Below are 13,451 nucleotides of genomic sequence, written 5' to 3'. Positions count from 1 at the left end.
CCCACTGTCCAGATACCACCCCTCCCGGCCGCGCAGGGAAAGCCCCCGCGGCTCCTCCCACCCCAGGGGCTTTTCTCCAGTCGCCAGTGACTTTGCTTCGGGAGCGCAGCCGCCTGGCGCCGCTTTCTGCCGGGCTGGAGCGCGCGGGGCCCCTGGCTCTTGTGCGAACGCAAGGGGCAAGAATCGGTGACCTCGGGGCTCGCCCCGAGTCCGGGTCCCCTAACCCGCACCCCAGCCCCCGGCCCGCGCCTAGGCCTCCAGCATGGTGCTGCTGGCTGGGCCCGGGCCGGAGGGCGGCGGGACACGCTGCTTGTCGTCCCCGCAGTCGCCGACGCCACCCCGGGGCGCGCAGACAGGGGATGACGACCCAGGGGACTACGAGGAGTACGAGGACTTCTCGAGTCTGCCGGACACCCACAGCATAGCATCAGACGATTCCTTCTACCCTCCCGGAGGCGAGGAGGAGTGCGGCGCTGTGAGCGCGGAGTGCGTCCCGGAGGGCGTCCCAGAGGCGGCGACCCTCCTGCGCGCCGCCTGCACCAACGACGTGGGGCTGCTGCGGGCGCTAGTGCAGCGCGGGCCGAGTTGCGAGGAGGTACAAGAGACTGACCGCAACGGCCGGGTAAGCTCGGGTTTGGGTCCCCTCCGCTCTCCTTGCTCGCCCCGACCTCCATGCCACCCCAATTCTGGATCCACTGCCGCTCAGAGCGTTCTGTTCCTTCCCGAGTGGCGTATGATAATGGGACACCATTTGCTCTGCTCAGGTGTGGAGCCGGCGGGAGATGGCCGGACCCAGCTTCCTAAAGCGTCCCGGTCCCCTTACCGCCCCGGGGATCCCCTATTTCTCCCTGGAGGCCCGCGCTGGTAGTGTTGATGTCTTCGGCTGGGGGGTGGGGGTCCGGTCTATTCAGTTCCTCACTGACTGCTACATTTCCCCAGATCCCAGGTAGGTGACTGTTTCTACTCCCCTGCAGGGGACCACTTTTCATTTGTCCCCTCGTTCTCTCCCGCTGTCCTTGCCTAGCACGATGGAGTCCGAATTAGGGTTGAAAGCTACAGTTCTCTTTCCTTACGGCCTGTCTTCCCTGCTTCTCCTAGTGGCCCGTGCGGCGACCAGCTAGCCTTATCTGTGGGTCACCGCTGCGGGCCGAAACCTGCGAGCCCTCACAGCCACCCTTCAGGCAGGCGCGAGCTCCGCAGACAGGGAAGTGTGTGTGTGTGGGGTGTTCTCCATTAATTGTGCCAAGGCTCAGAGAAAGCAAGCAAGTTTCAAAACGGAAAAGAGAAAGTTAGAGGGCTGTTGTCACTGAACACAGACAAGGAAAGTGACCGCTGCGCTTGTGCCCCCATTAGTCTCTGCTGGGTGGACAAACAACCTCACCTGATTTCCATGTTCCCGGAGGCCCCGGGCTTTCTGCAGACTCAGCCCTGCACAAATTAGGGACGTCTGTGCTTCTGCTCGCGAGTCACAGCTGACAGAAAGTAAGCGCTTTAATGTAGGGACGTGGTGACCCCGTGCCTTTGGCTTATTTTCAGGGCTGTGTGTAGGCAGTAGTTTGCCCCAGGCTGCAGTCTGGGTCAGATTTAGGCAAATGTGAAGCCAGTGTGTCATTTTCTGCTTTCGGTAACCCGACAGCATGGAACTTGGAGGAATGGTTTGTGCTTGTGATATGTCAGGGAGAAGACCTATAGATGAAGGCAGCACCACCCTGGTGCCCTGTGGTGGCTGTTCCAGCTGGCATGCTCTAGGAGGACTCAGGGGGCTATTTCTCTGCTCCACTTTCAGTTTAACTAAGCTAGTTTTCCGGGTCAGGTGTTCTCAGTAGAAACCTCTTCTTCCTGAGCAAGCACAGCCGCAGCTTGAAAGTATCGCCAGTGACGAAGGGTCTGTGTTTGGGGAAGCCTTCACCTGTGAGTGGCCACTGGCCTCCTCAATTTTATTATAATTTCTGTAGGGGGAGGGACAGACAAACAATAGCCAAAAGTTTGAAGGCAGCGAGGAAAGCTGGGAAGTTAAACCATGCACGGGATACTTGAGCAGGGTAGGTCAAATTCCAGGACCCCCGTAGAGCCCTTCCCCTGCACAGAGGTCGGAAAGGGCCAGGTAGGAGTCCGGTGCCGCCCCCGCCCCCCTCCAGCAGTTCCGGTTTTCCTATTGCATAGCAAACCTTCAGTGACAGTCCCGTCTAAGTGGTTTGTGAGCCTGAAGTGCAGTCCCGTCCCTAGCCTGCAGAAGCCTGGCACACAGGGGTCTCATTTACCTTCCTTCTCCCACCACCCCACCCCGTTACTCCCTCATTGCTCCTCTCTCATTCCAAAGAGAATGTGGTTCAGCCTTGTGTCCCTTGTGCTAGGTAAAACTTTCTCTTGCTCTGTTTTTCTTCCCTTGGTTATGAAGATAGTCACCTTTGCTCTGCTTTGTGTCTCCGCCTCTTTGAACCCATCAGATGGCCCCTTGGGACCCTCGGGAAGTGGCCCTGGGCTTTTTATCTCCAGGTCAGAGGCCTGGGCCCATGTTCTGTGTGCCATGAGGGGAGAAAGCATCAGACTACATTCTTACCCGTAGCTATTAAGGAGAAAGCAAAGAGACTTTTTTTGGGGGGGCGGGGGGGTCAGGTGGCAGAAGACATTCTGGTCAGGCAGGTGGAGTATGGGGGTGGTGGCGGTTACACTATGGTTTGGTCATGGCCTGGAGTGGAGAGGAGGAGAGGCTGTGGGAGCCAAGGCTAGAAAGGCCACCCAGGCCAGGTGATTACCCAGCCATCCCTAGCTGGCTGAGGAATAAGGGGAATTGTGTCAGCTTGCCACTGGCCAGTCTGGTCTGTGGTGCTTTAAGTGTCTTCTGATGGTCACGTGACTGACTCACTTCCTTTCCACCTGCAGGTTTCGGTCTTAAGGGTACTTTCTCTGGGAGGCCTTTCCACCTGCTCCCATCTCAGCCCAGAGCTGGCTGAGGGTAGTTCATGTGTTGAGACACCGAGGGTGGAGATTGTCCATAGGCTGGTCACTTGTCAGCAGCTGTCACTGGAGCAAGGAGAGGGGGGGAAGGATGAAGGTCCCGAAGCAGGAGCAATGTCCCAGCCTGGTCTAGGGGTTGATCATTTGTCCTAATGAAAACCTTAGGCAGGTCCAAGACCTTTTGGTGGAATAATAGTGGGATGATTGCATTAACAGTGGGTGATAGCTCGTAAGTGCCTCTGCTTAGGGCCAGCTTCCCAGGAGCCTCTAAAGCAGTGTCCCTCCCCTCCCCCCCCCCCCCCGTTTGGTTTCTCTGTGGCTTTAGAGGCTGTCCTGGAACTAGCTCTTGTAGACCAGGCTGGTCTCGAACTCACAGAGATGCACCTGCCTCTGCCTCCCGAGTGCTGGGATTAAAGGCGTGTGCCACCAACGCCCGGCAAGCAGTGGTTCTTAACCTGGGGGTCGAGACCCCTTTGGAGTCAAATAGCCTTTCACAGGGGTTACATACCAGATATCCTGCATATCAATTATATTATGGTTTGTAGCAGTAGTAAAATTACAGTTACGAAGTAGCAACTAAAAATTTTATGGGTAGGGGTCACCGCAACATGACCAGTTGTATTAAAGGGTCACAGTGTTAGGAAGATTGGCAGCTGCTACCGTAGAGGCTTTTGAAGTTGATGTTACCCTCAACAGCTGGCTTCTTAACAGCTCCAGCCTGAGCCACAGGTAGCTGAGGAATACATGTGAGACTAGAGGATGTGGCTGGCCATGAAAATTTGCTGCTGAAGAGACAGAAGGATCTCGGGATTTACTGTGCAACATTTACATATTTTTGTTTGTTTGTTTTGTTTTTCAAGACAGGGTTTCTCTGTGTAGCTTTGGAGCCTATCCTGGCAATCGCTCTGGAGACCGGGCTGGCCTTGAACTCACAGAGATCCACCTGCCTCTCTGCCTTCCGAGTGCTGGGATTAAAGGTGTGGGCCACCAACACCCGGCATAACATTTACATATTTATCACAGAAGTTTCCAGTATCACTGAACAAGTGCTGTGGTTTTGGACTCTGGTGTCATGGAAGGGCGGTTTGATGTCAGACACCTGGGCCAAATTATGCCTGTTAATCGTAAAGTGCATCTGTATGCTGCAATCTCAGGAAACAACAGCACAGCAAAGCCCCCCAGCGTGTGGTGCTTCCTCCTATGCACTCTGTTCTGTAGAAATCCCCTGTTCTACAGAAACTTGGGTGTGATCACCACCTTCCCTTGAAATACAATTGAGAAATTAGTTGCATAGTTTTTAATGAAGGATTTATTTTGAATGCAGGAATCTCCTCTCCCTAAAGTGAGGGTCACTGCTTTGGAATTCATGCACAAACCTCCATCCTCCTAGGCCCCGAATGTCCTGTGTGTGCATAGAAACTGGCTTACTCACAGAGAAGCTGCGCTTCCAGGTCTTTGCTAGTTACTAAGGAGAGTGGGTTCCGGCCTCTGCCAGGGGCCAGTGCACACAGGGAGAGGTTTGCTTTGTTGTTTGAGAAGAGGTGTTCATGTGTTTTTCCCCTCTTAGTCTCCCCTGATCCCCCCCCCCCCGGTGTGTGTGTGTGTGTGGTATGTAAGCACTATGTGGGTATGCTTGTTTGTGAGGTTTGTGTGTGTGGGGGGGGCATTCTCATCACAGTGTTTGTGTGGGTGCCAGAGGACAACCTCAGGCCTTCCTCACCTTCCACCTTGTTTGAGTCAGAGTTTCTTATTTTGCTCCGGTATATGTCAGGGTGACCCATGAACCTTCAGAGATTTTCCTGCCTGCCTTCCATTTTGTCGTAGGAACGTTGTCATTACAGGACTGGGATTGTAGGCCTGTAGTATGGAGCTTGGCTTTATGTGGGTCCTAGGGGGGTAAACTTGGGTCCTTGTGTGGCAAATGCTTTGTCCACTGAGCCACTTCCCTGGTCCACGGTGTTCCTGTTTTGGTTTCATCTTCAAGCGTGGGGAAGGACAGAAGTGGGCATTGCATAGCATTGTACTGGGAACCCTATGGATTGCACTAAAAGTGAATCAGCTCTACTTTTGGGGACCCAATCCCCATGGTAGGATGCCTCACCCAGCCTTGATGCAGGGGGAGGAACTTGGTCCTGCCTCAACTTGATATGCCAGGCTTTGTAGACTCCCATTGGATGCCTGCCCCTTTTTTGCATGGTGGTGGAGTAGATGGGGCAGTGGTGGTAACTGTGGTTGGTATGTAAAATAAGTGAAAATACTTAATAATAAAAAAAAGTGAATCAGCTCAAGTGGGCCTGTGGTAGGTAGCCAGCTCTTCCTCTTCCACTGACCTTGGGGATGTGTCCAGTCCTAGCATCAGTAAGAGGAGCTTATGTTTTAGATATAAGGATATCAGTTATCTGTGGCTGTGTAGTGTTACATGTGCTAGTCTGTGTACCTACAATAAAAACATTTGAGATAGTTGACTTATAAGAATATATTCATCTGGGCTCATACTTGTGCAGCTTCCAGCCCAGGCTGGAACAGGCCTGTCACTTTTTGCCTCTGGGTGCTGGATGGCCGTGGCTGCATGGCCATGGTATAGGAAGTTGCTTACTTCATTTCAGCAGTAGGTCCCTCAGTCTTGCAATGTGTCCTCTTGTGCCCTTTGAGGACACATACCTTCGGGGGTCTAAGAACCTCATGCTGGGCCCCACCCTTTAATGGTTTGACCATTTCTTAGAGTACTACCAAACTTCTAACCCAAGGGCCCAACGAGACATTTACTCATGTAAGTCACACCTAGGAAACCCCAGGGGTTCAATAGTAACCTCTCTGCTGAGGGTGGCTAGATTTTCCATTTGTCTGCTGCACCCAGCTGGTGGGGAGCTGCAGATGGCAAGGCCAGGATGGCCTCGACTGATGACTCATCTCTGCTCCTCATGAGCACTCACCCTCCAGCAGGCTGGCCCTGCTGGCTTCCTGGGCACATGCAGGTTCCAGGAGGGACATTTTGGCCCAGGTTTAATTCCACTTCTGCCGAAGAAAGGAAGAAAGCCACAGGTCGAAGTTCAAGTGCAGAAAATAGGCTTTTCCCTCTGAAGTTGGAGGTGAAGGTGGGGGGGAGAAGTTCTTCTTGCTGTCAGCCTACCTGAGGGAAGATGAGGCTAAGTCTAGGACAATGATATGCTCTCTCCTGGGTGTCTTCATCGAATCCCAGACCTTTCTTTGTATGTTTAGCTGTTGAGCAGCGATGTGCGCGTGTGTATGTCTGAGTTCACGGGGAAGTGTTTGGGAGCTAAGGTGGTCATGGTTTGAGGGCAACCCTCTTTGATCAGTGTGGTTGTGCTGATGGGGGTGGCTCTCTATTGGCTTTTCTGAGTTGTTTAATGATGCAAACTCAGCCTCCATGTCTACAGGATGCCTGGGACTTCTAGGTCACTGAAACAACCTTTGATTTTGAGTTCAGCTCCCAGGAGGCTGTGATGAGGGGGTGGTTATTTCTGAACAGATGAAGGGGCTGACAAGATGGCTCAGCAGGTAAAGATGCTGGATACACAGGACTAACAACTTGTTTAATCCTGGGAACTGTCATAAAGATGGGAGGAGAAATCCGACTGGAGAATGCTGTCTTCTGGTTCTGGTCCTGCCCACATACACGCTGGGCGGTGTGTGCACCAGGAAATGGATTATTTTGGCTCACAGTTTCAAAGTTTTGTGTTCAGTCACTTGGGCCTGTTGTACTGGGCCTGTGGCTGCAAGGTACATCGTGGTGGGAACATACGATGGAGGAGGGTTGTAGAATATTAATTTAAGGTGTGTTACTTTTGTTTATGCTCTGGAACATTTAATGATGCAAAGATGTGTTTGATTAAATAAAATTCACCTGCAGTCATGAGGCTGACAGGAAGTTGTAGGGAGGAGCCAGGTGGAGAAGTGGTGAGAATAAGCATGAGGACTTCTTGAGTTTCTTGCTACTCAGCCTCTCTGGGAAGCAAGATTCTACCTCAACCTTTGGATCTTGAGTTCTTTAGTGGGACAAAGATTTGAATAAGTTTCCTTAGTAGCTTTGAAAGAGTTGGTGTCCGAGGGAACAGAATTTCCTTAGGCTACGGCTCTTGAGCCTAGCTGCCATAGCTGCTAACAGCAGACCTGCAGTTGCTGTACATGGACCTTTGAGGAACACTCAATGTCCATTTTATAGTGAGATAACATATAGTCCCCTTTCATTTTATAGCTGGTAACAGTGGGTCTGGCTCATGGGGCAGGCAAGAAGGCTCAGAGGATAGAGGTGCTTGCTGCCAAGTCTGATGACCCGAGTTGTCCTCTGACTGGGTCACACAGGCACCATCACATGAGATGCTAGGTACTACTCTCCTCTGTTGGATGTGTAGCTGGCAAAGGTTTTCTCCCATTTTGTAGGCTGCTGCTTCACTTGGTTGGCTGTTTCCTTTCCTGTGCAGAAGCCTTTGGGTTTCATGTGGTCCCATTTTCAATTGTCGGCTTCATTTCCTCATCAGCTGGATCCTTATTTAGAAATCTTCACCTGTGCTTGTGTGTTATAGTGCACTCTCTGCCGTCTCTCCTAGCAGTTTCAGGTTTTGCATGAGGTTTTTGGAGTTGATTTTTGTACAGTGAGAGATGAGAGTCTAGTTCCTTTCTTCTACAGGTGGACATCCAGTTTCCCAACACCATTTGTTGAAATTGTCTTTGTAAGGATTCAGGCATTATGCTGGTCTGCTCCTGTCACCTGGCAGAATGCACTCAGGTGAAACCCTGGTCAGCCCAGGTGCAAAGGACCCCTTTAAACGACAGACCTCCTCCCACTTATACCCTCTTTCTGCTCCTGCCTTCCCGCTGTTTCCCCTGGGGCAGGCAGAACTTTTCCTGTCACCCTCTTCTCTCCCCTGTCCTCTTTTCTCCCCCTCCTTTCCCTTTCTAATAAAACTTCTCACTTAAGCTCTGCCAGCCTGGCATGTTTGTCCCTCCGCCTTGGTCACCCCCGCCTGCCATGGAATCCAAGGTTCCCCTCTCGCTTCATCACAACAGTCTTCTCTTCAGTGTCTTCTGTCTTTGTAAAGCATTGGGGGGCTGTGGTTGTGTAGATGGAAGTCTGGGTTCTCTAGTCTATTTACATGTCTGTTTTTGTGCTTTTGTGTTTTTATTACTATGGCTCTATAGTATAACTTGAGATTGGGCATGCTGAGACCTTAGTCTTTTTGCTTAGGATTGACTTTAACCCTCCCTTTTAACTTTTGTGGATCACTGTTTCAGCTTATTGGGGTAGTAATTCTAAATCATAGCGACAGGGCATATGTAAGTCAAAACAATCCCTTATGTAAAACAATGTTATCTTTTTTTTTAACTAAAAAGAATAAGAAGAAAACAGAAGTTGTTGAATTAAGCTAAGGTAATGTGTTTCATTCAAGAAGGTTGGGAAGTAATTCCTGTAGGCAGTCTGCTGTGTGTGCGCACAAGTGGGTGCGTGTGTGTATACATGCACACACAAATGCATATGTGTCATCAATGTCATCGTGATCTTTCTCTGGCCTTCCCTTAGCTTCCTGATTTCCATGGAAAGAATTCAGATGAGAGACACAGATTACAGTGTAGAGAATAAGTGGAATTTATTACTGAATAAGTTGCATCATTCCCAGAGGGTGAGGTTGCCCAGTGGCCAAAGAGACCCTTGCAGAGCAGAATACTTTCAGTGGGTGAGCATGCAGAGTGGCTAGAATGGCCATTTCCCAGCTTATATTTCAGGCAGATCTTATACTAGTTCAAACGTCTCTGGAATAGCCTTCCCCATAGCCATTTTCCTGTCAGATGATTGATAGGTATGCTTGGATTGACTCTTATAGGAGGGAGCAATGGTTGTAAAGTCTTCTGTTAGATAGCAATCTTGAAGGAGTCAAGATTCCTGGAATCAGTGCTAGATACTGATCAGTTGGTGACCTTCCTGGAAGTCCAGAATGTCATATCTCCTTCCAGGGCCAGAGATGGAACTCAGGTCCCTTTCCTTTGACTGGTCATTTGAGTCTTACTGTTCTAGTTCTTGGTTTAACATAGTGTTAATTTATGAGGGGGAGGAGTCCATACCCAATGCCTGTCAAGTCTGCTGATACCTAACTAGATACCTAGCAATACTAAGAGAAAGACCTAGGCAGAGATGGGGGTGGAGGAGAGCCACAGAGATCTGAGCAACATGGGGAAAGGCGGTTTGGGAGTATGACCACAGAGCCTCTTTGTAGCTCTCAAGAGGTTGCATTTTAGATGAGGTAAAATGTTAAGAATTTTGGGCTAGAGATATGGGTTGTGGGTTAGAAGTTCTTCTTGCCCTTCCAGAAGAGCCGAGTTTGGTTCCCAACAACTGTCCTGGGTTGTCTCAGCTGAGAGAGAGGCACAGACAGGAGTGTAGATGATGAGGCGGTAGTATCTATCTCCTGTCAGTTAAGGGTATAATATGTATAGTACCTATTCCTTCAACAATATGTAGTTGTTGTTTCTTTAATTAGTGATGCTGAGGTTGGGAACTCGGTCCTCACATATGCTAGGAAAGTGTCCTTCCATGAAGTTGGTTAAAATAGAGAAGTTGAGCCTCATAGTGCAAGCCTGTGATCTTAGTTTCTGAGAAAACTGAGACAGGAGGATCAAAAGTTCAAGGCCAGCCTGGGCAACTTAGACCCTATCTCAAAGTAAGAAGTGAAAAGAGAGGTGCATCTCAGTGATAATCTCTTGTAGCACGTGGGGGGCCCTGGGGTCAGTATCCAGTTCTGGGAGTAGGGGAAGGAAGACAGGGAAGTTATACTGAGTGAACAAGAGCTTATTGAAGACTGTAACACTATTGAATAGTGCGGCTGTAGAGATGGAGGATGACTCAGGGTTGAAGAAGGCAAGGCTGCTAAAGACAGACAACTGGAGAAGCCCTGAGTGTTGTAATTTAAGAAAAGCAGCTCATGAGAGAAAGAGGCCATGTGACAGGGTTCAAGCAGAGGTTTATTATTATTAGGGAAAGGGATCATAAAAAGGGGAAAGGGGAAAGGGGGGCTGGCCTCTGGGGCAGCAGGAAAGAGGAAAGAGGGACAGAGGGACAGAGAGAGAGAGAGAGAGAGAGACAGATGGAGAGAAAGAAAAGAGAGAGGTGGATGGGAGGTGGGCAGGACCCTTTTAAAAGGGAACAGAGTGCACAGGTGGTGCTCTTAGTGGCTGAAGCTGAGGGCGTATCCTGCCAGAATCCCCAGGGCAGGCCAGTACAGATGCCTGAATTCTAAACTGAGGATGAAACAGTTCTGCACCTTGCTTGTAGTGGAATTAAACACAGACATGCGCATGCCCTCACACACACATTTGTGCACATACCCTCACGTATAGGCACACACACACACACCTTCATGTACATGTGTGCACACATCCTCTCACACAGTGCATGCATACATCCTTACACACATGTATGTGCACACCCCCACACACATGCATGCACACACTCCAGGACACACATGCATGGACACACTTTCATATATGTGTATACGCACGTACTTTTGAACACCACACATGCACACATATTCCCTTAAACACACATGCACTCACCCTCACACATACATACTTGCAATACAGGTGCAGTTTGAATAAAGACGTGGTTTGGAGCAATGTCAAGTTCCTGGTATTGCTGTTGTGTCATATGCAGGGTACTGGCATCAAGGACAAGCGTTGAAGAGTGCAATTTCCTGTGGGCCTGTTAACTATTTCAAGACGTTAATGGGGGTTCCTACCTTGATGTCACCTTCACTTTCTGCTTGATTTGACCTTTGGTGATGTAGTTGAAATGAACCTGGCTCAGAGTATGGGTAGCAGAAGCTTTCTTATGTGCAGGGTCTCGGGCCTCCCTAGGCTGCTGACCCAGGGCGTTGTGTTCTGGACACTAAGGGACACTCCAGCCCACATGGCTGGATACAGATGATGCTCTGCTTCAGGCATCGTTTACTACTCGATGCCAGCCATCCTCTGGCCATTCTCACCAGCTGCCATGACTGTTGTCTCGGCTGGATACTGTGCTATGGGGGCTCAGAACAGGGATGAAGCTACAGTTGAGTGCTGATCTTTATCTTTCCATCGTATCCTGCCTGTACCCCCTCTCCCAGATCTTCTTCTGGCTGCTGTGCGTGCGTGCGTGCGCGCGCGCTCGCGCTCGCGGGGGAGATCTGCTCAGAGACAGCCATCTACTCTTTTAAACTATATTTTAAAAGATTGATTTATTTTACTATTTTGTGTGTATGCAGGTTTTGACTGCATATATGTATATGCACTGTGTGTGCCTGGTGCCCTTGAAGGTCAGAAGAGGGCTTTGGATTCTTTGAGATTGGAGTTACAGATGGTTGTTAGCCACCACCATGTGAACCCTGGGAATGAAGCCCAGTCCTATGCAAGAGCGACAAGTGCCTCTAGTGGCCCGGTCACTCTCCAGCCCTGAAAATACCTTTTATACTTATTTGTTTTCTTTGTGTGTGGGTACATGTGTACCCTGGTGCCTGTGTGGGGGTCAGGGAGCCGCATGGAGGACTTAGTTCTCCCTTACTTCTGTGAGATGCGGAGGTAGACCAGGTTGTCAGGCTCGGCAGGAAGCGCCTTCACTAGCACCTGGTCTTTTGTACTGTAGGCCTAACATGGAAAGGTCTGTGAGAATTACAGCACCTTCCCATGCTTCCGTGGGGGATACTCGAGTTCCTTAAATAGGAAACTTTAGTCCAGTGGTAGCTGTTCAGTCGGCAGCTATGGCTGCTATGAGCAAATCAATATCGAGGTTGTTTCTCAGTATTGCTGGCTGCACTTTGGCCCTGAGAAAAGGTGGAAGCCAAGCAGATGTTTAAGTGAGAAAAAGGGTAATTAAGGAAATGGAGCTGGCTGTGGTGGCTTACACCTGTAATCCCAGCGTTCAAGAGGCTGAGGCTGAGGCAGGAGGATTGCCTGCTGTGAATCTGGAGGCCAGTCTGGGCTGCAGTGTGAGACGTCGCTGGTGTGAAACGGTTGTCATACCAGCACTTTGGAGGTAGGGACAGGAGAACCAGGAGTTCAAGGTCGTCATTGGTTGCACAGAGAGGGTAATATGTGCACACCCACATGCCAAGGACTCTTGTCCTCTTAGGAAGGGGTAGGTGAGGAAGCAGCTGTGGCACTTATCTGGCTGCACAGCGAGCAGGGACTGAGGTGTTGCTGTGGTAAGCAGATGAGCCTGGAAGTAGCCAGAGGCATCCAGAGGGAGGATCTCTGAGGGACTGCAGCTGTCCTGTCAGTGATGGCCACAACTTTTCATCTTCCTTGAGTACAAGTCAGAGCAAAGATTCCAGCTTTGGGGGAGGTGGTTCTGGCCCGTCCTGGGTCTGATGTTGGGGTCAACAGCGGCTGCAGCAGACTTCAGAAGTTTCCTTCACCTTCTGTTTGACTTCAGTGTGGGGGCACAGTGCCAGCTCAAAAGGGCCCCTCCCCTCCCACTATGCAGTTTCTGTCTAATCCGTCAGCACGGCCACTTGACAATTCAAGGGACAATAGTCATCTGCTAAAAATAGCTGACGCTGACCTGGCTCTCCCTCCAATTTGGCTTGGAGTGGTGCTAGGTTCTTTTCTCTGGCTTGAGAACATGGGTGGGCTTGAGAAGTGAGTTCCAGGTGCAGAGAAGTCAGCGTCTCTCACCTAGTTAATATTTGAACACAGCTTGCTGAACTGTGGTTACCTTTTCTCTGGAGTACAAATGCCATGAGCAGGCGGGGGGGGGGGGCAGCGTTTTTCCAAAAGTTTCTAAGGCCCTCGGTGGACACTGTGGGGCAGGGGAAGGAGAGACTAGCACATTTTGTCGTCTGTATGCTCTGTGTTCCATGGTGGTCTGAACCAGGCCTTGATTGGTTGGCTGTGATGGTGGGGAACACCCCCCCCAAAGGCACCAGCTGGACTGCGTTGAGCTTACCCTGGGTTCTTGTGTTTGCATGTACATGTTCATTTGCAAGTGTGCACTTACTGTGTAGGTTCATGTGGAGACGGGTCACAGATGTTGGGTGCCACCTTCCATTACTGGATCACTTTCCACCCTAGTTTTTGAGCCAGGGTCTCTTACTGAACTTGAAGCTCTCCATTTCAGCTAGACTGGCTAGCCAGTGAGTGAGTCCTGGTCCCCCTGCCTCTGTGTGTCCTTCATCCTTCTGGCACCAGGGTTACAGATGTGTACACATCACTCCCGATGTTAGTGTGAGTGCCGGGATCCACAGTCAGGCTCCATTGCTTACATAGCTAACGCTTTCCTCCCCACCAAGCTATCTTCTAGCCCTACACTGTGCTCTTTATCGCATGAAAGCCATCACACAGCTGGGGAACACAGCCCAGAGCTGTCTTCTTGGGGGGGGGGTCTTTGGGAGGTAGAGAGTCCCATTAGAGTGGGGAAGGGGAGTTAGGGCTTCCAGCCCCCCACCCCCATGATCAGGAAAAGTAAATAGATTCTCGAAGACACTCCAACTAGGGAAACTGGTGAC

At 50.6% G+C, this 13,451-nt stretch overlaps 1 protein-coding gene across 2 annotated transcripts in view; it reads left to right on the top strand.

Moving 5' to 3' along the window:
- The first annotated feature begins 262 nt into the window (after positions 1 to 262).
- Ankrd33b (ankyrin repeat domain 33B) overlaps positions 263 to 13,451 on the top strand; it is a 63,898-nt gene continuing 50,709 nt past the window's right edge. Inside the window, exon 1 of one of the 2 annotated variants that reach the window (XM_035439158.1) lies at positions 263 to 595. In XM_035439158.1, the coding sequence (XP_035295049.1) occupies positions 263 to 595 (333 nt within the window). Of the gene's footprint in view, positions 623 to 13,451 lie in introns of both variants that reach the window. The other variant, XM_027400071.2, reaches the window with a different exon arrangement.

The sequence above is a fragment of the Cricetulus griseus genome, chromosome 2 (assembly GCF_003668045.3).
Source record: "Cricetulus griseus strain 17A/GY chromosome 2, alternate assembly CriGri-PICRH-1.0, whole genome shotgun sequence".
Classification (NCBI taxonomy): domain Eukaryota; kingdom Metazoa; phylum Chordata; class Mammalia; order Rodentia; family Cricetidae; genus Cricetulus; species Cricetulus griseus.
Note: the sequence above shows the minus strand (reverse complement) of the source record. Positions and strands in the feature narration are given on the sequence as shown.